The sequence below is a fragment of the Mustela nivalis genome (assembly GCF_964662115.1).
Source record: "Mustela nivalis genome assembly, chromosome: 4".
In the NCBI taxonomy this organism is placed as follows: Eukaryota; Metazoa; Chordata; class Mammalia; order Carnivora; family Mustelidae; genus Mustela; species Mustela nivalis.
In genome coordinates this window covers 131,537,171-131,564,679 of record NC_139023.1, presented here as the reverse complement: position 1 = coordinate 131,564,679, position 27,509 = coordinate 131,537,171, and the positions used below count along the sequence as shown (strand labels likewise).

At 39.3% G+C, this 27,509-nt stretch overlaps 2 protein-coding genes and 1 long non-coding RNA gene across 5 annotated transcripts in view; 1 reads left to right on the top strand and 2 right to left on the bottom strand.

Moving 5' to 3' along the window:
- The window catches only part of MARCHF1 (membrane associated ring-CH-type finger 1), a 315,570-nt gene extending 293,851 nt beyond the window's left edge, over window positions 1-21,719 (top strand). For all 3 annotated transcript variants that reach the window (XM_082728232.1, XM_082728233.1, XM_082728234.1), the window contains 2 exons: window positions 5,328-5,475; window positions 17,390-21,719. In XM_082728232.1, the coding sequence (XP_082584358.1) occupies window positions 5,328-5,475; window positions 17,390-17,688 (447 nt within the window). In that variant the 3' untranslated portion in view covers window positions 17,689-21,719. The remainder of the gene's footprint in view (window positions 1-5,327; window positions 5,476-17,389) is intronic.
- LOC309863437 lies at window positions 5,797-7,404 on the bottom strand. Its single transcript, XR_014311043.1, has 2 exons — window positions 7,009-7,404; window positions 5,797-5,988 (listed from the first exon to the last, which is right to left on the bottom strand). It is a non-coding gene; the product is annotated as an uncharacterized lncRNA (long non-coding RNA).
- A 3,385-nt stretch (window positions 21,720-25,104) lies between the features above and the next one.
- The window catches only part of TMA16 (translation machinery associated 16 homolog), a 35,985-nt gene continuing 33,580 nt past the window's right edge, over window positions 25,105-27,509 (bottom strand). The window contains exons 6-7 of the mRNA XM_082728235.1: window positions 27,325-27,367; window positions 25,105-26,396 (exon numbers count right to left, since the gene is read on the bottom strand). Of these exons, the coding sequence (XP_082584361.1) occupies window positions 26,216-26,396; window positions 27,325-27,367 (224 nt within the window). The 3' untranslated portion in view covers window positions 25,105-26,215. The remainder of the gene's footprint in view (window positions 26,397-27,324; window positions 27,368-27,509) is intronic.

The window sequence follows — 27,509 nt, the reverse complement described above, 5'->3', positions numbered from 1 at the left end:
TACTTGCTATCCTCGAGTAGAGTAGATCTTACTAAAGCTTGCAGATAATGTAATCAACTTTAGATGTGCTGTCCCGGGTATTATTTTCACGCACATACAGTAAAATTCTACCATATGATCAGTAGGTTCAGAATTTTTAAAGTGTTATGACCAGGAGGGACAGTTAGGTGTGGTTTTGCATTTATGCTGGGTTGCTGAAATGACCAGAAAGAGCTGGGAGCTCCTGAGTCTCCGCAGGGAGAAGGCTTGGTTACTCTTATGGTGTGGACCTGGCGCCACCTAGTGGTTGTTATTTGCTCCATCATTCAATTGACTTCCTGATAATTATGGTTGCTAAGGCTGTTAAGAAACAAACTGAGGGTTTTGGAGGGGAGAAGGGTGGGGGTTGGGTGAGCCGTGTGGTGGGTATTATGGAGGGCACGTATTGCATGGAGCACTGAGTGTAGTGCATAAACAATGAATTTGGGAACACTGAAAATAAAATAAAATAAAATTTTTTAAAAAGTTAGAAAATGTAGCTGGAACTACGTCAAGGAAGAAGAGGAAATGGAGGAGTAAAGCAGTCCCAGCCCTTGTACCTTTCTATTGTGCAAGTGAACTGCATTTATTCTCCACTGATACGAAGATTGACAGCATTCTTATTGGATGGAGTTTTTATTTTATATTTTAGGACAGAATGCAAATACAAGTAATTATAACCAGAAAACCTGCACAGCTTGATTTAGTGAGCACGAATGGAAAATTGCACAGAAACAATGTTTGCATCAATTTGTACTTCAATTTGGAAGTCCTCAGAACAAATCTAGTTATATATTTCTGAGTGAATAACAGAGCTCTGCTCAATTTTTTTATTGTTGAGGGGTTTCAGTAAGGAACCAAAGGACAAGAACAATAACATACATAGGTACCAAAGACCTAGAGATTGTAAAGCCTACAGCAAGGTTCAAGATCACCTGTGTCAGAGGTGCTAAGATATTGTGAAACTGGCTTGGCCCACTTTAGCTTATCCCCCATTTTGAACGAGTTAAAGAGGACCTGCCGACAGATGGGGGCCAGGCAGGAGCGTTGCCTGGTGTGTTGTGGTGTATGGCTGTCCCTTGCCCCTCAGGGCAGGAAAGGGGTCTGCTGGCTTCTCAGCTACACCAGCTTCCTTGAGTACGCCTGGAGACACATGTGTCCTCTTAAAACTGAGGGACTTGGGGACGGATATTTGACAGGAGCCTGAGTAACCTGAGGAAGAAAGGCAATGGCCCACTGCCCTGCAGCCAGGAGGCAAAAATGAGGCACAGAGAGCTGTGTGTCATCTGTGACAGAACAAGTGCTAACATTTTCTGTGTGCCCATGCGCCAGGCCAACACAGAGTCCTCTCCTAAGTGGACTTAGGAGAACTCTCCAAATGAGAATTTGCACCCGGAACAAGTGCCCAGGCCAGGCTGACACTGCTGCTGAGTGGCAGGTAACCCACCCGGCCACTGACACGGGGAAAGCTCTAGTCCGTCCCTTCAGAGAGATTCCAAAGGTCAACATCATACCTGGGCTCATGTGGACCTCGGCACACACTGCTTCATAAAACTGGACAGGGGGCACAAAGGCTGTGTGCATCTGGACAGATTATCACTGTCCTGTCACAAAACCTTGGGTGAAGTGGTATTTAAATTTCAGCATCCCAAATATTAAATCAGAGCCCCTTCACGGTAGCTTTGTTAAAGTAAGATTTCTATCCTTGCCCTCCCGATCCATTCCTCAGTGCGGAGCCTTGAAAAATGTATTCACACTTCAGCTACAAACGTGAAAACACGAGGAGATGGCTGAACATTTTACAAAACAGAGGGATTGCTGTTGGCGCTCTGTGCTGAGTACTGGGTGCAGTGATGTCGTCTTTAGGGAGAGGGCGCTGTGGCATCGCACTTACCTGTGTGCTGCCTCCAATTCCGGAGCAGTCCTGTAAGAATTTGTAAGGGAAAGCAGGAGAGTCTGATGGTCCCTTTACACTTCACTTCCCCTTAAAAGGCTGGGGAGCTCAGGAAGTGACAGCTTAGGAGAGTCTAGTGTCTGGAAGCAGAAGGAGTCTTTAAAAATGGCTTGGTCCAGCCCTGTCAGCCCCATGGGTATTTCTTTCTCTGAGGCTCATTACATTTGAAGAATGTGTTTCAGCCACTCCGTCAAAATACTCCTTAGATCAAAGAAGACACAATTCTTAAGGCTCTTTTTCAAGCCAGTTTTGCAAATGAGGGTTGATTTGGTCTGGATATTCTGTTTACTGAAAGTATTTTCATCCCCTTGGAACATTTGGGAAATTTGAATATGTAAAGCCCATTTTCTGCACCATCCTGCATTTTTTATTGACTATAAGGTAATTCACAAAAGTTATTAAATCACAAAATGCTATTGCCAAATGATAATATTCTATTTTATAATTAGGCTATTCAGACGAACGTGACAACGGATGGGTGACAAAAAAGAATTTCAAAAATCAATCTTTCACAAAATTGGAGCGAACTTAGGATAAAAGCTAAAATACACATACTAAAATCTTCTCAGTTCAATGCTGATTAATTAAAAACAGATCCTAGATTGAAGCACCTGGTTTTCCCAGAGCTGCATTACCAAGATTTCTCCATTATTTGGAATAATATACAAAATATAGTCTAAGGGAAAAAGAGTTCAAGGTGAAGTGTAAAATTTTTATTTCGCTCTAAGAGCCCCTTACAAGGAAAACGGTGTTGATGACGAGCCAGTAGGAGGGGAATGGATGGTGTTTGGAAATGAAACATTTATTTCTCTAAAGTGTTTCCCAAGCTTTCTGGAGCGTGATGATCAGGCACTGAGTCCTGTACTTTTCTTACTAATGAAGTTATAGGATCTTAATTGTCAGACTGGAAGGGAAGTTAGGAAGTATTCATTTAATTCTTTTATCAAGAATTGCATTTGACAGCAAGTAGCTGAGTCCTGAAAAGCAATAGCTCAATCAGGCAGAGCTTTATTTTCCTCCCATATAAGTGGGCATCTAGAAATGAAACATGGCTTGTTGGACTGAGGTCTCCCCAGTTCTCAAGAATTTTCCTTGAGGTTGCAAGGTGGCTATTGGGACTCCCACCATTAATTATGAATTCCAGGTAACAAAGTAGGAAGAAGGGGCAGCTCCTGTGTCTGGAAGACAAAAACTCGATACCCCAGTAGATAGCCATCTCATCTCATTGGTGGAAACCAGTCATTGCCCACTTCTGCTGGGGAAGGTTGGAAAGCAGCTTCTAGCTGGGCAAGATGCCAACCCTCACAGAATGAGTCTGTTGGGAAAGGAAAAAGGGAAGAATGTATCCTCCTCCCAAACCTCTCCATCACAACCTAGGCCACAATCTGCCACTTGTGGAGATGAGGAAACTGGCCCAGAGAAGTTAAGCAATTTCACTCATGTCTCCAAGTGGGTGACACGGCCTGGACTTACAGAGCAGTAACATATGCCCTCTTGCTTTTGGCTGAGTTGGGCATGGAATTATATGTGGGAGCCCTGGGAAAGGAATAGGGTCCTCTGAAGTTCTAAAGCTTTTGCTTTAGTGAGAGCATAATAAGAATGGAAAATATGATGATTTCTTAAAAGTTTGGCACATCAGTTCACCTCCAATAAGATCATAGGGATTTGATTTTTCTTTAGAAATAGTACAAAAAGCCATTAAAAAAAAACTGAAATCTTGCCATTTGCAACAGCATGGATGGAACTAGAGGGTATTATGCTAAGTGAAATAAGTTAATCAGAGAAAGGCAATTATCATATGATCTCAGAATTTGAGAAAGAAGACAAAGGATCATAGGGGAAGGGAGGGAAAAGTGAATCAAGATGAAACCAGAGACGGAGACAAACCATAAGAGACTCATAATCTCAGGAAACAAACTGAGGGTTGTTGGGGGTTGTAGGGGAGGGATGGGGTGGCTGGGTTATCGACATCAGGGAGGGTATGTGCTATATGGTGAGTGCTGTGAATTGTGTAAGCCTGATGAATCACAGACCTGTACCCCTGAAACAAATAATATATTATATGGTAATAAAAAAAAAAGAAAGAAATAGTGCAAAGAAAACTAAAGACACAATTCCTAACACAGAAATGAAATGATACAGTAGGTGTCAAGGCATTCAGATTTTGAGAGTGTGTTTCTCCAAAGTAAATAATGGACACATTCCTTTATAAACCTGAACTTGACAATGTAAAAATTGTGGCCCTCAGGGCGCCTGTGTGGCTCAGTGGGTTAAAGCCTCTGCCTTCAGCTCAGGTCATGATCTCAGGGTCCTGAAATCCAGCCCCACATCGGGCTCTCTGCTGGGCAGGGAGCCTGCTTCCCCTTCTCTCTCTCTGCCTTCCTCTCTGCCTACTTGTGATCTCTCTCTCTGTCAAATAAATAAAATCTTAAAAACAAAAAAAATTGTGGCCCTCTTCTGTCCCTGGAGGGAGCAGCCCTCTACTTTCTGAGGAGTGTTTGACTAAGGGACAGTGATTTTGAGAGTAATAGTAGCAGCAAATCAAGACTATGCTTCAAAGGATGATTTTTCTCCCATTACCTAGATGATAAAATGTGTTCTCTAGAACAAGGGCTGTTAGCAGATGGTAACTTTCTCTCACAGATATTATTCAGCCATTCAAACACTTGTTAATGTATATGTTCAAGAATGCAACACTGTATTCAGTTAAGTATTCATCCAAGAAGAGTCTATTTATTACTACTTATAATCTAGTACCACAAGGAGGTGATATGCAGAAACCTGAAAGGAAATGTTTTCTAAAAATTGTCCAACTGTAAAACTACCTCATCTGTGTCACAAATAAGGAGACTACAGGCTAGTGAAACAGAAATTACTTGATTTAATTTGTTTGGAGAACAGGAAGATATTTGTTTTCATTTTAATATATATTTAAGTTATATATAACTCCAGGGGTTATGATTCCATATCTTTGCCACATAAGACTTATTTGAATGTTGTCATGTTGTGTGAAATTGTGGATATTTTATGTTTTTCCTCCATTCGTGGTGTATGTCTGGGATATAAAAGGGGAGCAAAATTCCCTAGCTAGAAACTCAGTGTTGGGGCTCCTGGGTGGCTCAGTGGGTTAAAGCCTCTGCTTTCAGCTCTGGTCATGATCCCAGGGTCCTGGGATGGAGCCCCACATGGGGGGGGGGGGGGGCGGGTGTCTCTGCTCAGCAGGGAGCCTGCTTCCCCCTCTCTCTCTGCCTGTCTCTCGGCCTACTTGTGATCTGTCAAATAAATAAATAAAATCTTTAAAAAAAAAAAAAAGAAAAAAGAAACTCAGTGTTGTGTGATTCATTTATGATTGCAGTGGGAGAAACTACAGATGACCACAAGCGAAAGGAGGAAAATATTCTGCTCTGTCACATTCCACGTAATTGCGATCACCTGTGTGGTTTGGTCTTTGTATGTATTAATAGATCGGACGGCAGAGGAAATCAAGCAAGGCAACGATAATGGTAAGAGCACGTCTCATTTCCTTTTTCTCCTCTTGGATTCTCTGGTGACACCAGAGGTGGGCGGGGATCCTATTTCCCTGTTAGATCTTCAAGTGTGATACACCAGCAAAAGACAGTACCAGCAATTGTCTTCTCCAGTTATGTTATAAATACTTGGATCAGATATCCAGGGTTCCCCAGCTGAGATACAAGATTCATCAAGTCCAGTAAACCTCAGTAGGGACAAATATAGAGAAGCCATCCATCACTTCAGGCTTTTCAGGAGCTAAGGATCCTGTTCTGCCTGATGTGAAAAGACAAACAGTTGTGAAAGTGGAAGGGTTTTTTTTTTTTTTTTCATTTTATTTAATTCACCATAGTTGTTGCTTCTTTTAAAACATGAGTAAGATGATACTCTGGTAGAGAATATGTTGTAGTTTATCAATTAGTACCATATAATTTGATTGAGTAGATTAACACTATTGTTTGAAATTTACGCCATGCTGAGTTAAATTGTGAAGGATGATGTCAAATCTGCAAAGAAAGACATTTAAAAATCTGAAATGGATAGGTTCTTTGAAATAGAGGGGAAAAGAGGTGGTCTATCTTTACTTTTGGTACTCAGCTCATTTTCATCAGGCCCTATCCGCTTCTGTGTGTGGCCTAAATCAAAGCTGGTAAAAAAGTGAGAAAAATTACCTGAACCACCCCCACCGTTCACCCTGAAAAAAAAAAAAAATCCCACAATATCAGGCCACTGGTGAATTTAAAAAGAGAAATTGTTCAGATGCTAATACTGTAAGTTTAGAGTGTTCTAAAGTGTGCCTCCCTCAAAAAAGAAAAAAGAAAAAAGAAAAACCGAAAGAAAGAAAAAGGGAAGAGGAAGTGAGGGAATGAAAGAGGGAAAAGAATATCAATAGGGAAAGTTGTTATTCTGCATTTCTTTGTCTGGATTCAGTAACACAAGGGACGGATGTTCCATGCTTACGCTTGCCCGCATGGTGGCAGCAGTGAGCAGCGGCAAGCGCTCTCTGGGGCGCTGCAGAAGCCCCATGGGATGAAGGGACTGTGAGAACCTGTCTGGTCGGATGCGCGGAGATGTGGTTTACGTAGTTTAAGTGTGTGTGTGGGCGGGGGGTGGGGGGGAGGGAGGTGGGTGACGGACCTGCAGTTCTCGCTCTCCTGAATGAGAATAAAAGCTAGAAAAACAAGTGCGGGAGGTTTTGTTGTTTTTCAGTTCAAAATTACATTGACATCCACAATTCTAGAGCGTTTACTACTACATTCTACATTATTCCTGAGATACTGGACTAAAAAATGTCTGTTACATCCCTATTAATAAGTTTCCTGAGGATAGGACCCCCTTCCCCTTTTTATTTAACCCAAGTCCCTATAGTTACAGGTACAGCCCCAAACTAAGTAACAGAAAGTGTGCCATTCACACAGCAGTGTGTCCTGTCCTAGGCACCTGTCCTAGACATAACAAGAAGCAATCATGAATCCTTCATATGTAGACAGTTCTGAACCTCTCTCTCTCACATTACTCAATCCTACCTCTGAGACAGAGTAGGATCATTCATCCTGCCGTGAACAGGACTATCTCAGCTTCAGCCATCAGAGTCTCCAGAACCCAAGAAACCCATGAACCCAAGCTTCCTTCCCTTTATCTCATTCTACCTGCTCATTCTCTAGTTCCCTTGGATACCCATGCCTTCCGTTGTCATTTCCATGTTGGTAACCAAGCCACACATTTATCTCCAGCTCATACTGCACTCCATCCAGATCATGCATCTACCTCCTGAACCTCTCCATTTAAAGGTATTCCAAGCGATACACGGTGGCTCAGTCGTTAAGCATCTGTCTTTGACTCAGGTCCTGATCCCAGGGTTCTGGGATCGGACTCCCTGCTCTTTGGGAAGCCTGTTCTACCTCTCCCACTTCCCCTGCTTGTGTTCCCTCTCTTGCTGTCTCTCTCTGTCAAAAAATTTAATAAAATCTTATTTTTTTAAATAAATAAGGGTTTTCCAAGCACCCCAAACTTAGTGGGTCCAAGCTCATTATCTACTGCCACTGACCACCCTAACACCTGTGAGGAGACATTACTAACACCTGTTACCAAATCCAGTCAGGTTTTCATTCCTCTTCTCCCTCTCCCCTGCTTCCACCCTCATTCAGTCACCAGATCTTATTACTCTACCTCGTAGGCCTCTGGAATCTGTCCTGTCTCTCCTTTCCCACTGCTCTCATCCTTTTGCAAACTCTCCTATCTTTTACTTGAAAACTGCAACAGCTTCTTTACTGGACTTTCTCCATTTCTGTCCACCTTTAACCCAAGCTCAATAATGTACTCACTGCAAATTTACAAAAATTTACGCATCTCATTACACCCTATACCTAGTCATTACTCTTAAAACACATCCAAAATTCTTCAGTGGGACTGTACTGTCCCCACCCCACCCTGCCATGACCTGGTTGTAGCCATTTATTGTGAACATTCCGTCAGCTCTGCAGATCTATGTCTGGATTCTTGCTCAGTATTTCCCTCGGAATGAAACCTTTCCTCCATCTTCTGCCCACCACACACTCAGACAGTATTTCTGTGTTCTCACACACCTCCCTAACCCCTACAGCGTTTGCAGTTTACCTCAAATATCACCCTTCTGGGACACCTGGTTCGGCTCTCTCAGCTAGAATAATTGGTACTATTACAGTGGTTCTCAAAATGTGGTCCCTGGGACCCACGGCATCCACATCACTGGGCACTTGTTAGAAATGGAAATTCTTGGCCTCTCCACACCCCAGACTTATGGATCAGAAATTCTGAGGATGGAGCCCAGCAATTTGTGCTTAAGAAGCAAAGAGGTGGGCTGCCTGGGTGGCTCAGTGGGTTAAGCTTCTGCCTTCAGCTCAGGTCATGATCTCAGGGTCCTGGGATCAAGTCCCGCATCAGGCTCTCTGCTAGGCAGGGAGCCTGCTCCTTCCTCTCTCTCTCTACTTGTGATATCTCTCTGTCAAATAAATAAAATCTTTAAATTAAAAAAAAAAAAAAGCGAAGAGGTGATTCTGATGTCCTCTAAGTGTTGAGAACCATGTGCTCACCTAGCATCCTACACTTACCCTGCCCCACCCCCAATGACTCCATTTTTGACTGCATATTTGAATTACTGGGAGTTTCTAGACCCTGCAAAGCCCAAGTCTCATCCCTAGAGATTTAGCTTTAATTATCCCTTATGTCATTCTTTTTCAGACATGTTATGAAGCTCTGCCCTACCAGGGAACTTACCACACACCATTGTAGTTGCTCATTTAATTGTAATTCTCCTGACACCAATAGAATGAGCTCAGAGCAGGCCCCGCAGTGTCTGTCTTGCTCATCACCAGCACATCAGGTGAACATTGCACCGAGGGTACTAGTCAACTTTGTAGAAGGAATGATGAAGTGTGAATGCCTCAGACCCACACTTTCCTACCTTTTATCTTTCTTTTAGGATTTTTCTTCAAAATGTTTTGGCTTTTTCCTTTCTCAGTCCTGGGAGGATACAGGATCTCAGACCAGAGTCTCCCAATGAATTGTCACTCATGGCCCTCAGTCAGATTTCCCAAAAGAAGAGCTTGAATGATAACCGAAGGCTGGCTTTATATATAGTCAAGGGTCAGCTTTCTGCTCTACACTTTTCAAAGTTATTTTCAGTTTCTTAAAAGCAAGTGAAAATGAAATAACTTTTGTCTTCAAAAGCTCTTCAGGGCTTTTGAATTAAGAAGGAAGGTATTTATCAGGAAGCAGTGTCCATGACTATCCCTCCAGAGCCACTGGTCAGGAGGACAGCACCTAACTCGGGTAATTTCCGATGGAAACTATAGTGACTTCTGCAAAGGGAATCATCTGTCCTTATGTCCAAGTTGTATTTAAAACGTGACTTCCCAAAGCTCACATTTCATGGGTCGTGTGGGCATCTCTGTCAGTTGGGATTATGTTCAACTCCCTTTGGCACTTTGGGACCGTGAGGGCTAAGCCTGGATTTACTTTTAAAATTTGAAAAAACTGCTTAATTTAAAAGCCAAAATATTTTAAATCTGCCTTGAAAACCTTCAAAAACACTTGACGAGGAACAAATTGTCCTCCTTTAACCCAAATTGAGATTGGATATAAAACAGCAAAATTTTTTGTATTGTAATAACAATAGTGGAGAGAAAAAAAATTCATGCGTTTTTAATGGTTGTTCTTTTAAACTAAATAAGTCTGCTGCCCGACAGCTCTTTCACTTTTAAAAAAAAATTTTTTTTAAAGAATTTATTTATTTATTCGACAGACAGAGATCACAAGTAGGCAGAGAGGCAGGCAGAGAGAGAGGAGGAAGCAGGCTCCCTGCTGAGCAGAGAGCCCTATGCAGGGCTCGATCCCAGGACCCTGAGATCATGAACTGAGCCAAAAGCAGAGGCTTAACCCACTGAGCCACTCGGGTACCACCCTGCTCTTTTACTTTTCTATCACCTGTAATGACAAAGAAATTAAAAAAAAAAAAAAATCAGAGTCTCGGTATTTAAAACTTTAACACCCTGGATTACCCATCGCCATCTCTAATTTGGGAGAGCAATCCTCCCTCTGCCTTATCTTTACACACTCTAAAAAATGCTCCAGTATACTATTTGTGCGTTGCGGGGTGGGGGGTGAGGCGGGGACACAGAAACACAGACCAGGAAAACACAACCGTTTATACTGGTAGAGAGACTGTAGGTGCAGATCAGTTTTTAATGGAAGTACAGCTGACAGAATATGTTTAACATGTACAGCAGCGTGATTAGACAATTCTGTGATTTCAAAATGCTCGCACAGTTAAGGGCAGTTACCCTCTGTCACCACACAAAGCTATTACTGGCCTGTAGTAATCCCACGCTGCACTTGTCATCCCCGTGACTTCTTGTAAGTGGGACTCGATGCCTCCCCTCACCTGCTCCTGCTTTCCTCCCATCCCTCCCCTCTGGCAACCACAGTTTGTTCTCTGTATTCATCAGTCTATTTCTGGCTTTTGTTTGTTTAGTTTTGTTTTTTAGATTCCACATATAATTGAAATCCTATGGCAGGTGCAAATTTTAGCCTTGCCCCAGAACTATTTAAATGCGTATACCGCAAGGGACTGACATAACAATTTTTTTTTTTTTTTCATATAACTGACTCACTTGTGAGCCTCTGCATATCTCCAGGGCAAGGGTCTTGCTTCGTTATTCAGGGAGCATTTAGTATTGCTAGAGGTTCAGAGAACTGCTGCCAGCTCTGGCTGACCCCAGCAGATGACGACTGTGGCTGGTGCTATATTCTTTGACTGTTAACATCTGCTTCGAGGAGGTCTTCAAAATCACTTCCCAGCAATGCATACAATGTGTTCCTTTGAGCCCTGCTGGTTAAGCATTCCTTTTTATATGTAATTATATGTGCTGTTACTGTTAAGCCAAATATGATAAACACTGACTTAAGCTCCTTGTTAGAAGGCCAGGGTCTAGTTCTTCCTTGGTCATGGACCACTTACCTTGAATGAAATAACCACTCTGACACTCAAATTTCTCATTTGTAAACCTAAGTTGGACTGAATACCCTTCAAAGGTTCTTTCTGAGCCATTTTTCAAAGACACCAAGAACTTGACCTTGCATCAAATAAACTGAAACACTGAGTTTATACAAACACTGCACATATATATTTGCATAATTTAAATATATTTATATATTTTTGTTATATATATTCATATTTGTATATATTTGTGTATTTGTATCTTTACTCATGGTGAATATTACCATTAAAACAAGCTAAGAAACATGTTACAAATATGTGAAACAGTTTTTTTTTTTTTTTAATAATTTATGCAACCAAAGAGAAGCAACCAGGACAAAAGGAGAAAACCACCCCCCCACCCAGCCCTACCACTCATACACACCCTTACACAAACACATTTTATAACTCTGCATAACCTAAACACCCAGCCAAAAATATCCCAACTTACCGATGAGATGCATTTTCTAAATATATATTGTCCCTGCAGCTGATAAATGAGACACGTTCTCTTCTGCTGCTTAAGTCTTTTTAGACACAGCACACTCCCGGTGTCTCCAGTTACATGATGTGCTATACGTAAGGTAGGCAGAATACTCTGAGAGTCTCAATTTAAAAGATGGAGGAGAGTGTGGAGATCACTGTTTTAAAGATGAGGAAGTAATTTGCCTCATTTGCAGCTTTACTATAAACACCCACCTGGGAGCTTATGGTTTACCCAATTTGACTTAAAGAGAAAAGAAAGAAAGATGTTACAGGTGACCCTGCATGTGTTCCTCCAGTGGAGAGAGCTGGGAAATATATTTTATGAGAAACAATATAGCTAGACAAGAAATGAGTTTGAGTCAAAAGTAGATCCATCCCAGTTTACAAACCATTGCTCTTGTACTCTGAAAGTGTGGCATCAATATTCCCTAACAAATAATACACACAGTTCCACTTCAACATTTCAGGACCTTTTCGTTGATTTTCAGTGAGATTTCCGACCTTTTCTCTGTGAAGGGAATTCCCAGCTGGGAAGGATGCCCAGCGCCACAGGGTGAGGAGCTGGAGTGCAGACTAAATACCGCGGCCTGTCTGGCAGCTGACTGGACTTTCTTTTCCCCTCGTTCTGGAGATTTTCATTGCCTGGAGTCCAGATGGGACATCCAAAGGTTGAAGCCCATCCAAGTCAGAAAGGTCCTAGTTGTAGGCACCAGGGAAAGCTTTGCTCTTGATCTACAACTCAGAGCAGCCAAAGATATGTAGCATTTAAATCACTCAGCAACAATAACCTGCATTTACACAGCACCTTCTACGTCAAGAACTATTCATTTAATCCACACTAACAGCCTGCTGAGGTAAATACTACCACTACCTTCATTTTTAACTCATCAGTTATCTTCTGCCGTATCACAAACTATCCCCAAACTTAACTGACTTCAAACCACACGCATGTATTGCAGTCCGAATTCTGCAGACTGGCTGAATGTTTCTCCTGGCCAGGGCCTGCCCGGCTGCTCTCCGAGGGTTCACCTCTGTGTCTGCCAGGAGCTGGCATGTGGGTTGGCTGCTGTATCATCAGCAGGGCCGCCTCTACCTGTCTCGCAGTGGGCACGCTGTTGGCCAGATGATACAAATAACTGAGCTGTGTTTTTCATCACACAAGACTTGATGGTCCTGCCTTCTTTACATGGCTCTTCGTGTTTAAGAGTAGCAAGAGAGGAAACCACACACACAATGGGGAACAACTGGGAAGTGTCTGATGTGTTGTATTTGCTATTGTCCTACTGGCCCAAACAAGTCATGTGCCATGTGCGGCCACAGCCAGAGTCAAGGAGAGCGGGGGATGGGAACCAAAGGACCCAGTTACAGGGAGGCAAGAGCCAAATGGGAGTATTTCTGAACAAGCTACCAACGATGAGCAAACTGAGACCAAAGAGAATACCAGATAACAGGCTCTCCATACCTCAAGGAAATAAAACAACGATCTGAATTAGGATGAAGATGTAAAGACTGATGTGGCTGATTGTTAGGCATTAAACCCATAATCCTTGGGGCCCCTGGGGTGGCTCAGTCTGTTGAGCATCTGACTCTTGAACTCCGCTCAGGTCTTACTCTCAGAATTGTGGTTAAGTTTGACTCCCATGTTGGGCTATCTAAAACAAACAAACAAACAAAGACCATAATCCTCAGGAATGAGTGGCGATTTTACATAGGAAAAGTCTTTGAGAAGCCATTAACTGTAATAAGGGATACCCTGTTGGGGTTTGGTCTGCAAAGCAATTAAGTAAACGTTTCAATTATTTGGGATATAGGTATTTCTTAGTCAGGAAGGAGGGGGTTTCTGGGAATGAAGATGAAGTAATAGTGATTGTAAATGAGATAAAAGACAGTTTATCAATAAGCTATAGTCTCAGGTTCCTGAGGGGAAAGTGCCCTTAAATAGTCCCAATCCATGTCTCCTCACCCAATGGAGAATGCAATGAGGAATATCGGAAAGAATTTTTTTATGTGAAAAAACAATTTACAAATTGCACTCTTTCATTCATTTTTATTTTTTATTCAAATTCTAGAAATAATTACTTTATCTGGTATTCCCAAGTTTTCCTCTCTGGCTTCCTAGAAGAATCTTGCACAGACTCAGAATCCCAAGAGCCTATGATGAGCTGAAAGCTGCATTTGCTTTTTTATGCCTGACAGAGTTTTACTTGCTCTTTAAATAAACTTCCCTACAACTGAGGGCTGGTTTCTGGGGCTCTGGTAGCAGTGCACATTCAGGCAGATATAATGTGGCATTTTGATTCATCTAACTCTACTTTATGAAGTCTTCATTATCATATCACAGGTCAAATCTACAGACCCATCTTAAGCCTTTCACAGAAAACCTATTAGCATGCTGATTGTCTGGGGAAGATAGTGCAGCCCTCCAGGACCGCATCACATACACGCAATTAGAGAAAGGAGGCCTGGAAGAATTTCTATTTAAAGAATTTAAAGAATTTATTTAAAGAATTTATCTTTCTATTTAAAGAATATCTTTCTTTCTATTTAAAGAATTTCTATCTTTCTATTTAAAGAATTTATCTATAGATCTATTAGTCAAATCTAATATTTGACTCTATTTAATAGAGTCAAATTTACCTATTTATCTATTATGAGGGATGAGAAAAGACTTCCATTTCCTTAGGAAATAGTTGTGGACAAGGATGCCTGGGTGGTTCAGTTGGTTAAGCGCCTGCCTTCAGCTCAGCGTCCTGGGAGTCCTGGGATCGAGCTCTGTGTTGGGCTTCCTGCTCAGTGGGGAGTCTGTTTCTCTCTCTTCCTCTGCCTGCCACTCCCCCTGCTTTCTCTCTCTCTCTCTCTCTCTCTCTCTCTCTCTCTCCCCGACAAATAAAATCTGGAAGGAAAGAAGGAAGAAAGAAAAGTGGTTGTGGGCAGAAAACCTACTCCTCTAAGCTCCTTCAATTCCCGCCCAAGAATTTCTAAGCAGTGTTTCCCGTTAACGTTTAGGAGGAGGCGATGTAGATAGTTAATTCCTAAACTTACAGAAACTCCTGAAGAAAGATCCCAAGCACAAAGAAAGAAGTACATACAGTCCTTGGGTTTCAGAGAAATGAACAGATGGGAGAATGGCTTCAAGTTGGATTTTCCAAATTCCTCTTCCAACCTGGGCCAGTATAAACACCTCTGTGCTCTTGGCATTTCCAAGGTCAGGTTCCAACTTCAAATATGTATCAGTGAGGACAAAGAACTCCTTCTTTACACAAAGGATCCACAAGGAACAAGATTGTGTGCCTTCTCTTTCCTACCACCCTTCCTTATTGTGAACATTCCTTCTTCTGTACAGAAGACAGCATAGAACTAGTCCAACAAGGTTGAGTATGAAGACAATTTGCTGATTCTCAATAATAAGGAAGTAAACATACCTTACCAATGGAAACATTCTCAGAAATCCACTTAGCCCCATGTGTTAGCATCTCTTCTCATGGCATCCTTATAGTGCGTTTTCCAAGATAAAATCTTATACCTGCTCAATAATATCTTTATAGAGAACAAAAATCTTGCCCACTTAGCCAGAGGCAAAGAGAAAGATCAGACTGTCTCTGAGAGAAGATGGTCATGTGAAAAATGGGTTTGCACCCAAATAGCTTCTGGATGTGGGGTGGGGAGATACTCCATACTCTAAACTTTGTTTAGAATATATATATGGGAATATATGGAGGGCTTTGACTTCCCAAACATATGAAGGAAGAATGACTAGGGGAGAAGAAACTGACTCAGAGAACGTTGTGAAAGAAAGTGGAAGAATCAGACTGAAGAACCAGACTGTCTTCCAGAAATGACAGAGAAAATGGCTAGTTACTCCTGGCCCAGATTGTCAGGTATATTCTGGATTCTCGTCATGATTTCAGGAAGGAGAGTTGAGTCTTCAGATCATAACACCCATGAAACATAGCTTTGTGGACAAGTGAAGAAAGGCTGGCACCTCCAGTTATATTGAAAAGACTGAGGCAAAGCAATCCAACTTGGAACTTCAAAAGCTTTCTTTCAGCCTTGAAATAGCTACTGAGCGAGGCACTGTGGAAAACAAAGACCAACTGGACATAAATTCTGTGCTTCTCGAGATTATGGGGTAGCAAAGCAAAAATAACTTATTAGAAAGTTAACTCGTGCCATAGGTAGAAGAAATAACTTGAAACTGGAAAAGTGCTAAAATTTATTTCCAGCTGGAAAATGTTGCTGAGCTGGGTTTTGTAGACCTGCAGAAACAAGGAAGCAAAACCACAGGGAAGAAATATCATGGACAAAGCCACAGAAATGGAAAACCTCCAGGCACTTACTGAGAACAGCCAGTAGTGTGATTTAGCAGACAGAGGGGAAAGTTAGACGTCATGCATGGATACATCTCCCCCCAAAATGGGAGAAAAAGTACATGTTTCCTCCAGCTTGCCTGTGGTTAATAAATTCCAAATACATAGAAACTACTGATCAAGAGAGTAGCCAAGAACAAAAATCCTTCTAAATTTGGAGAACTCTAAGATAACTAATTTGCGTATTGAATCCTCCCTGAAAATTTCCTACTAAAGAAGTTTAAGTGATTATCTTCCCCAAGAATTCTCAACCTCAGCACTATTGACATTTTGGACTGGGTAATTCTTTGTTGGGGAGTGCTGTCCTACACACTGCAGGATGTTTACACAGCATCTCTGGCATCTATTTACTAGAAGTCGGTAGCACCCTAGCCCAACACAAGATGTAACAATAACCAATATCTCCAGACATTACCACATGTCCCCTGAGGAAAAACCAGTGATCTGACAACCACGACCCTTGGGAATCACGAGTCTACCCTGAATCTGTATGTCAGATGATCGTTCTTGCATAAGTGGAGCTGAGGAAGGAGCTAAACAAGCCCTAGTATCTCTTTTCTTACAGAAGCTTAAAGCAAATACAGCTGTTAAAAAATATAGGTGGGACATTTCCTAGAACTCTATTCATTGTTGTAAGGAAAAGTAAATAAAACCCAAAGTAGAATCATAAGACTTTGAAAAATTGGGATTTCTAACCAACACTTCCCAGTCCAACATACTGAACCAAGCCTTTCACAGGAATGGAAACAGCCATCCTCCACACCATCTTGGTGTTGGCAAGAGATGGACTCTTGACAATCGTGTATTTAATATTCCTAGCTATGTGTGGCCTAAATATTGTTAGAGTTAAGAAACTCCTGTGCAAGTTTTAAAAATTGTGAGAGCCAATTTCTAGTTATGATGGTACAAATTAAAAAAAAATTGATATCTGAAAAAGTGGTGGTTTTTAGTGACAAAAAGATTTATGAAACAAAAACCACTAAAGTACTACATTTTATGCATGTCTTTATTAATTCCTTCTCTCTCTGGCGAAATGTGGCAGCTTCTTTCATTTTTTTTTCCTTTTAATTTTAAAGGGAATGAGGGTGGGGAGGGGCATCTGTATGTACAATCCTACAGAAGTGCCTATTACTTTACCTTCTTAAAAACATTAGTATGTTCACTCTCTTTTCTTAAAGATTTAGCTCTAAGGAATAAATGTCAAAATAAGTATCAACAGTCCAATATCATCTGATAACCATGGTAGGTACTTGATGCTACCAAAAAAAAAAAAAAAAAGTTCATTATAGTAATAGGTACAGAGTTTCTTCATGTACAATTTTTTCCTTTTTTTTTTTCATGTACAATTTTAACAGTATGTTTAAGAGTTTAAAGCAATTAAGCAAGTTGGGTTATAATTTTTATTGCCTGTTAACAATACATCCCGTATCCACAAAAGTTAGCAGGCAGGCATGGTCTTTTGAAGGAGTCATAGAAAAAAATTACCAAACCCACTGATAATGACTTGGTGATAACATTCTCTCTTTTTTTACTTCAAAGGTGTCCTTGAATGGCCATTTTGGACAAAACTCGTTGTGGTGGCTATTGGCTTCACGGGAGGTCTTGTCTTCATGTATGTACAGTGTAAAGTCTACGTTCAGTTATGGCGCAGGCTGAAGGCTTACAACCGAGTGATCTTTGTGCAAAATTGCCCAGACACTGCCAAAAAGCAGGAGAAGAACTTCTCATGTAACGTAAACACGGACATCAAGGATGCCGTGGTAGTGCCTGTATCACAAACAGGTACCAATTCACTGCCATCTGCAGAGGGCAGCCCCCCGGAGGTTATACCAGTGTGACAGGACCAGTGGGGAGTTTCTTCACTGAAGAATATCTTTCTAGCCCTTAGCCACTACACATGACAGAAGTGATCCTGAAGTATTCACTCTCTTTATCTTCTTTCTCCAACTGACTCATTTTTCCTTACTTGGCTCAAAAAGGGGACCAAAAGACCACCAAATGACCAGGATCCCATGAAGCAGTCCAAAGTGTGATACGGAAATGTGAAGTTTGTTAGAGAGTGATTTCTAAGACAATTAAGAACCAATGGAGCAAGGAATGCTCTTAGGCAGTGACGAAAGCCTAAATGGACCCGCATCTTCATAGGAGCAGGATCAAGTTTAAGAATACAGACTTGAATTGCAATGTGTATTTCTTCTAAGGCCTCGTAATGTTAACTATCTCATCTGGAAATAAGAAACATAGTTGGTTTTAAGCTTGAATTTGTCTGCATTGTCCTTAAGTCATATCTGAAGCAAACTTGGAGGATGCATATTTTGATATTCATACTTTGACAGCTAACAGATTTTTATGGCTATAGTGGAGTCCAGTTGTTTTAACAGATGCATGTTTTTAAAATAGATGCAATACACATTTGAAGGTATTAATACTTAGAATTACGTTCAAATCATGAACAGAAGATTTGCAGTTTTGGGGTGTAATTAGTGCTGTTAAATACCCACAGAAGCTGAAATCAACTATCAGGTCCTGCATTTTATCTGGTCCCCATAAAACAGTGTTGTCCAACAGAAATGAAATGTGAGCCCACAAATGCAGGCCACATGCATACATTTAAAATGATCCAGTAGCACCATTAGAAAAAGTAAAAATAAGTAAGTGAAATTAATTTTTATATTTCACTTAACACTTTATATCAAATTATTTCAATGTCATGAATATTAAAAATTAAATATTTCACATCCTTTTTCATAAACCAAAATTCAAAATCCAGTATGTATTTTATCTTTATGGTATATCTTAATTTGAATTAATCATATTGTTTAGCACAGCCCTAAAATTAGAAGCACAGCCTCTGCTTCATTTAACAGTTGAATATTTCAAAACAGCAGCTCAATTCATTCTTTTATTCAAAGGCTCACAAATGTTATAGTTTTAAAAGCACTAAATTAATTAATTAAAATTTTAATTAATTAAAAGCACTAAATGTATCAAATGAAATAACCTGGTTGGTTAGAGAGCTGAACTTACCATTTCTCTAGAGGGTGAAAAAATGAAAGTATAGAAAGATATAATGATCTACCTGTGGCAAAGCTCTGAAATTAACTTGTTTGCTACTATGAAGCACATAAGATAAGGAAGCAAAAAATATTTTTGGTAAGTCGAATGTGGAGGGTTTTTTTTTTTTTTAAATCCACATGTGGTATCAATTTGATAGATGAGTAGTTTTGACTAAGCATTTGGACTATTTTAAAAAGCTGACAGTATTTCCCTTCCTCAGCTGGGAAGTAAAGATATTCAACAGATTCTGTGATAAGTAATAAACTGAGTTGTTTAGGTTTGGCAGTTCAGTTGATTATTGTGTTCTTTGCATATTCATGTAAAACTGAAGCGTGAATGATATTGTAGTGAGCTAGATTAATGATTATAGAGTTTGTGACCCGTCAAAGAAAGATGTCTCACATTTAAAAAGGTGACTTATTTTTGTTAGCTGTTGTATTTATTATTGTGAAAAGGCAGTCACGATGGCCATAAGAACCAAAGCATGGGTATCACATTGCACAAACCCGGGTATCACATTGATGCACTTTGTAATTATCAGTGTGCTTGTTCCTCACGGATTATCATAGAAAAAAGGAGAAGAAAATAACCTTTTAATGAGGAGAAAGATATGAATATTAGTAGTGGCTGACACTGAGTCCAAATAGTCCCAATTCCTAGAAATAAAGAAAAGGTAAACAATGTCAACTTTGTGTGTGTGTGTGTGTGTGTGTGTGTGCGTGATTTTACGTGTGTACATGAGAAAAACATTAAGGGTTTTGGCCAGTCAGGAAACAAAAGGTTTAAAACTCATCTTTCTTAAAACTTGTTGTGGAGGGTATGGACTTAACGCACATGAAAAACAAAGCTGAAGTAACTAAAGAGAACCATAATAATTTCTGCACAAATAAGAAGGACCTCTTGTAATAATAAAATATCTTTGAACCTTAAACAAACTAAACTTTGTATTAATTTCTTAAATTTCCATTTCAAAAGTTTAAGATAAATACTCATGAATAACTAAACTTTGAGTGATTTGACCATGGCACCTTACCCAAAAGATTAACCTTGATACGATTTTTGTTTATTTTCCTAAGCTTTTTTTTTTTTTACTAATCCATGTTTCCCAGAGCGTAACAACAGAAGTGTGTTGTTTACAATATTCTGGGGGGGAGAGGGAAAAAGGGGTAATCTGTCACCAGCAAGCAATGAAATCTTGATTTCCCTTTTGTTTGCTCTGGAAGGAAAAGGATTATTGACCTTAATTACCACCAAAAATACTGTTTAAATTCTAAGACCTAAATAAGCAAGATAAGTAAGTGCATAGCTCATTTCTCAGTGGAAGATGATTGGCTAAAGAAGGCTTGTTTATTAATGGCTGCACTAACATTAAGAAAACATTTCTAGAATGAAAAGTAAAGATAAGCATTACTGTCTTAACCCTAAAATATGATATGGTATTTTAATACCATACCTAAATTCTCAATATTAACATGTACAGGCTTTGACCTTCTTGTAATGAGAAAATAACATAGCTCTCTAAGAGGTTCAGTCAGCTTTTTATTCTGCTATTCTTCTGAACTTTATAAACCCTGAACTCCTGAATTTAAATCTTTTAACAAGTTTTCCTGCAATAGTTGTTTATGGTTCAAACAATCGGGAATAACGATGTGCATTTAAAACCCAATATTGATTTCCTTTTCTATTCTGTGTGGCAACTGCCCTTTCAATGAAAGGATTTGGCTTTGTGACAATACTTTGTGGACTGGACATACCCTTCAAAAACTACCCTCTAGAAGGACAATTTTTTTTTTAAGCATGTTTACCTGCTCACGTAAGAAGTAAAATGGAAGTGAATCAAAGGACTGAAATCAAAGAATGAACAACGCAATTCTGTTAAAAACCCTGGCTTTTTATAGTCATGCATCTGATAATATCAATACCATAAACCACAGACATTTATGCTGTTAATTTTTAAAAGAACTCTCACTTTCATTGTATCAAAGATCGAATTGAAAAGAAGTGAAATCCCAGTATTTTTTTAATAAAGTCCAAAAGGCAATTAAGCTTAACACAAGCAAAACAAAAATGAAAAATAAAAAAAAAAAAAATCAAAGCAAAAATGATCCAATCTACATGGGATACAGCAATGGAGAAACTGAAGATAGGTATATACTGAAGGAGTCTCTCAAAATGCCCCAGGATTAAATCTCACTCTGAACTGCTATTACGTGATTACTGTCCCAGACAGCCGCATTTACCTTGTTTTGCAAAAAGTCCTTAGGTACCCCTAAAAACATCGGTTTGGCTGGAAAATTAGCTCATTAGAGCAATGACATCATTAAGATACTCTCATTGTCAAGGGGGTGTGGTGGGAAAGATTCCTGACAGTTTACCTTTCCCTACCTTGGCAATCAATATTTTGGAACAAAGTAGAGCTCTTTACACTTATTATCATTATTGTAGTTGTTATGTAATAATTGTATAGGACTTTAATTAAGAAAGATGAAAAACCTTTTTTCTTTCCTTAAGTCAGCCCAAAGGTGCTATTTTACATATCAATACAGCTCAAAGGAAGTACTGTTATTTTGGGCTGCAGTGTTTCCTCCAAATCTGAAGAAAGCCCATTTTGAAATTGGAAATTGCATTAAAACAAACAAGGAAAAATTATTTTAACTGTGTGCAATTTTTGAGATTGAGCATTTGTACTTTTTTGGTTTTACCTAATTCTCTTGCATTAACAATTTACTGTTTTGTGAATAATGTGTACTAAGACAAATTAAGGAAAATAATTATCTGTGAAAGACTTTGTATATTAAACAAGTGACCTAAACTTGTTGTTGTGGTTTCTATACTCTTTGCCTAATTTACCAGCATTTCTGCAGATATGTATGTGCAACATTCAAAAAAAACTTGGGTTCTTAAGATTTTATAATAGTCTGTGTTTTTAAGCAGGGTGTGAAGATATTACTATTACATTAAAGCCAACATAGGCTGACCAACCCTGATACAGAAAGGAATAAAGAGATGCATTAAGAAGGGAATACTTTAACTCAGGGAAAGGACAAGGCAGGCAGAGTCAACAGTAACCAAAGTCTTTAATGGCAAGTGGCAAGGTTCAGCTACTGAAGAAACAGCAAGCCCTTGCTAGAGTCTGACAGTTTATTACTTACAGAGAGAGCAAAGGAAAGGCAAATTGCCATAAGTCTTGTCCCAAGGGAAGACACAAAAAGAAGGCAGGATAGATAAAAGATACAATAATGTGACATAAGGAGTGGGGCACCCTGGTGCTGAGCTGCTGATTCTCTAAGCAACTCTGTGGCCTGCAGCCACTCCCTAAAGGGACTCACAGTGGAAAGTCTCATAATTCATCAAAGTCCAGAGGCAATGACAAACTGTCTCACATCCTCCTTGAAAGATAGGGAGACAAACATGAAGTGGCCCATGGAAGCTCCTGCATGCCCCATACCCTTGAGTTCCAGAGAGATCACAGGGCACTCATTCTAAAGCTCAGGTTGGCCTGAATCACACTTGGCCAAAGTAGATAAAAAACAAGGTCATCAGGTTTCAGCAGAGCTGTTCCACCGTAGAAACCAGCTTGGCAATTCTAGGAATGGACAAAGGTCTGTGATCTCAAGTGCAGTACACGGGCAAGTGGGAACCAGCTGAGGTTGGAGAAGCAGTCAGGAATCAAATCATTTCAGGTTTCTTTGCCACGGTAGGGAACGTGAATTTTATTTGAAGTGTGACAGATATCAAGGTAAGTTCACCAATTTTAACAAATCTGCCCTTCTGCATGGGGAAATGTCAATGATGTGTGAAGCTGTATGCTTGTAGGAGCAGGGCGTGGAATCTCTTTACCTTCTCAATTTTGAAGCGAACTTAAACCTGCACTAATTAAAACCTCACAAAAAGGGTGGTTAGAAACAGTTATACCCATCAAATAAACAAACCATGAAGAAAGTGAGAATGATACTGTAACAGTATGAACAAAGGAGTAGCATACTTTAGTGTTACATTTCCAGAAATCCACAAGCAGCTCTGGAGAATGGATTAAAAGGTGCAAGGATGGTGGCATGAGGGCCAGTGAGGAAGCAAATGCACACAGCACAGGCCAAGACAGGGAGGTGGCCAGACATGGGCTGATGTGATTCTCTTTTTGGAAACAGAACCAGAAATATTAACTAAATTAGATTGAGGAGGGTTTGTAAAAAAGAAAGAGAAGAATCAAGGATGACTTACAGGCAGTTTTCTGGCTTGAGAAATTAGGTGAAGAACTTGGGAGAGATTCAATGTTCCTGAGGAGACATAGGGAGTAAGATCCAAAACCAAGTAGGAGTATTTGCCTTTAAAAGGAGAAAAGTTGCTACACCCATGAAATAGAAAGAAAAGAAAATGATAGTTTGTATTTTCTCAATGATGTATATAAAGAGCTGAATATTGAAGAGGTAAATATTAAAAGTTGAGCTACAACATATGGAAAAAGGTAGTGAAAGAATTATCTTAAAGTTGTAAAGGGAACTTATTACAGAAACAGTAAAATTGCTCATCAGTACTGAGAATCCACTTGCGATGTGCAAACAGGAACAGAAAAACCTGTCTGATGTTCTCCAGCCAAATTGAGCTGCTTGGGAACAACAGGTATGAGGAAGACAGATAACTGAGCGCTATTCAGTTGGAGTTTTGAAAGAGGAATACTATGTAGCCCGGGGCAGGATGCAGGGAGGCAACTATTATATCGGAACCTCAACAAAACAAGCTGAACACAGGAGATCGGTGGTGCACAATGAAAGAATGAGGTCAAAGTGTGGAACTTCAGCAATGGAGGGTGATGGGAGATAGTGAACCCAGAACAGAAGGGCCCATCAAGTTTATGAGTTTCAGGAGCTGATAAGGATCTGGATGTGACCACAGAGAGGCCTCTGATGTGACAGAGAAAAAAACCCGGAAAGGTAAAGCTCACAGTGTTAGATTTGTTACCCACAAGGCTTCTGGAATCAGTGACAGGATTGAAATAGAAGAGAAGAAAACTAAGCCAAGAGCTAAAGTCGAGGAATGGGCAGAAGGTTCCTCTGGGAGGTAAGATAATAAGGAAAGGGAGACAATGATAGAACTTAAAAGAACTGAGAAAGGGTAGTCAAAGAGGATACCTTTCTATCTCCCATTCTTGGTAGGTGGTGCAAGGGATGCAGGAGTAGAAAAAGCTTTTTTTTTTAAAGTGAACAGAGTCCTCAAGAGATGCCTATGGCGGTGAGGCAAAGAAGTGACTAAGATATTAGGAAAGAGACCATCAACCCCAGAGTTACCTGCTCTGAGCTTAGCCCACACACATGGAGTTCGGCTGGTCAGCAAACTATGGCAAGCAGGCCACATCCAGCCTGCGGCCCACTCTGTGTATGACCATACACAGAACGACCTTTACATCTGTAATGGGTGGTAAAACACACACAAATACGCAACAGAAATTTCATCTGGGCTGTGGTGACTAGAATATTTACTATCTTGGCTCTTCACAAAAAAAACTTTACCAGCCTCCAATTTGCACAGAACTGCCAAGAAAGTGAGCTGCTTTTACTCTGTTCCATGGTCATGGCCTATAGAAGCTATCTTACAAAAACATACTACTGACTGGAAAACAATCTATGTAAGGCAGCAAAAGCCATCACTACAGAAAAAACATGTTCTACAGAAAATGATTAAGGATACCACTTAAAAGCATTATTCTCTTAGGCTACTCTGGTCCAGCCAGGAGTAATATGGCTGTTACTGCCACATTATTATTATATACAATGATATATAATAAAGTATGATTAGGAACTACATTATCCTAAATGGTAAAGTCAAGTCATTCATTCAACAAGTATCTACCTATTCTGGTTCCAAACAGTGTGTTTTGTTGTCTCTTTTGCTTTACGGCATAGGGAAACCAGGGACAAATGTCTGAGGGGGAGGATGATCTGCCATATTCAGAAGTTAGTTTTCTAACAGTGTGCCTTTTTAAATATCAGACAGGATAAAACAGTTCCTATTCTCCTTACTGTAATTTAAAATTCAGTTTTCATAGCCATTTTGAAACAAAAAAAGGACACATTCCACTGACTAAAGAGATAGAAACTTCTATAACCATAAAACCATACTTCTATTGAGTACTAAAGAAAAGCAAATCAGCATCAGTTAAAACACTGAAAATGAAATAATCAGAACTTTAAGAAGTAAAATTATGAAAATAAATTTTATCTTTAATTTTCAACAATAAAAAACTAGTAACATTATAAATAAATTATTAAGTCTTAATTGATATCTAGTTAACTTCTTTCAGCATTAATGTATATTTATTTTCTTGAAAATATGCAAATACATTTACATTGTATCCTTTAGAAAACAGCCTAAAAGATAACTGCATTTAACAAGTTCTATGAAGAACACTCTAACACATCCATGTCTTTCATGATACTTTAAATACCAAACTATGTCATTTAGCCTCTTAGAAGAGTAAGTAACACAAATAAATAACACAATTGCAATAATTGATTCTCTAATCATTAGTTGTTTCCACAATTAAAATCCATCATCTTTCATGAGAAAACAGAAAGTAATCCAGTTAACCAGAAATTATTTATCCCCTTTGTCAAAAGATAACAGATTAAGTGTGGGAGGCCAACATCATGAAAATAGTCAGCATTTTTTTACTTTATTGTTTAACACTGGCTTAAAGATAATAAAAATAATCTATCTTTTTCCTTGTATATTTCCTAAATATACAATATGTATACTGTATACAAGGAAATACAAGGAAATATGTATCACATTTCCTTGTCTATTTCCCAAAAATACAATCTATCATTTTCTTTATTTTACTAGGAAAGAAAATTGGTGTGATGTTCAAGAGGAAGATTAGTGAAACACTATTACCAAAAGTCAATTTTGCTACCATCATTGCTCAAGAAGTATCCATAGGACCCTTTCAGCAAACATGCTGCTGTAGAAGCCCCAGAATGTGAGATCAGGGGATCCAAGGTAAACATGAGGGAAAAGATGAAAACATTTTTGTCATTATTCATATCACTCCCCCTGCCCATGAAATTTGATTAAATGGATCTAAGATTGTGCTTTTATCTCACTATATCTATTTAAGCAACTTAATGTAAATGAAAAGCAACATTCATTTCTAACTGATAATCACAACAGTGTTTTTGAAACTGCAAATGGGATTCTCATGATCAAAGAAGCTACATAGTGAATTCTTGTATCTACAGTTACTTAACATAATCAGGTCAAATATAACTTGAGGCTCTCATATTATTTACTTTTACTTCAAACAAAGGACAATTAGGCCACTGCTGTCATCTCCTCATCTGAATCACTTGATTCATCTTTTAGTTCCAGTTCCCCTAAATCTGTATCTACAGCTGTAACAGTTTTCTTCTTGCACTTCTTGGGGACCGCATCATTAGCACAAATTTTTCTCATTTTAATGTTTGGCAATTTCTTCAGATCGAAATCCCATTCCCTAAATAAATAAAAGAGACAGTATTTAGAGAGGGTGACTGGGATGCAAGATGGTGAAGCAGTCAATATTTAAAACTCTGAAAGCAGCAGAACAAAGCTTATAAATTCATTATAGATTCAAATGCCCTACAAACAAACAATATATGCTTTAGGAAAAAAAAAGTCCCAAGAAGTAAGGCTTGCTTTGTTCACACATATTGCATCTTCTCATTAACCTACAATAGCAATAACTGCACAGACATTCCTACATATCCCAAACTTCCAATTTAATATATGAGTATTAGGCAGAATTGACAAGGAGGCTCTATGCCATTATTTATTCTCCCCAACCTGAACACTCCAGCGGGCCATACAGTATCAAGAACCTCAAAACCAGTAACTATATCATACCCGCAAATCTCCAAAGTGCAGTCGGAAATTATTTTTCTTTTCACAATTGGCAGGAAGTCAAAGTTTCAGTAACCAAAAACATGTTATTGTTACAAAAGAAATCATCTTTCCACCTCTGAATTAACTAGTTCTTGACAGCTTAAGCTTTTCTCTGGTATCAATTCCCAGGAACCATCTTTTCTAAAAGAGGGTGCTACGAACAGTCTAGGGTTAGAACTCTGAGCCATTGAGCCTGTTGCTGTTAGTTTATCTTTTTAAAAAATACAAACTGGGGAGGAAGAGTGTGACCAAGTTCTTTTAAGTATTATATTAAGGTATTTAAAAGTACCATGTCACTATCATTTTAGTGTACATCAGGTGTTTCAAATAAACACAAATTAGGAAAACTATTATTTAATAAAAGAGAAGTTCAGGTTAAAATAAACCACTGATTTTTTTTTTTTTTTTAGCTCTAATGTCTAAGTTCAAAAGGTTAGAAAACTTATGTCTCATGTATTTCACATGCAGCCACAAGGAATTATAGAGAGAAACAGACTTACCTAAAAGTTCTCAGATTACCAGCATTTATAATGTCTGGAATCTCTGGGGAAGAAAATAATTCATATCCATTAAGCAGTGTTCTTTAAATCATAACATTTTATAGTTTCCTTATTTATTATCTCAGATATAATGAATAAGTGACAGAGAGCAAGAAAATCCAAAGCCAAAACAAAATCTCAAAGCA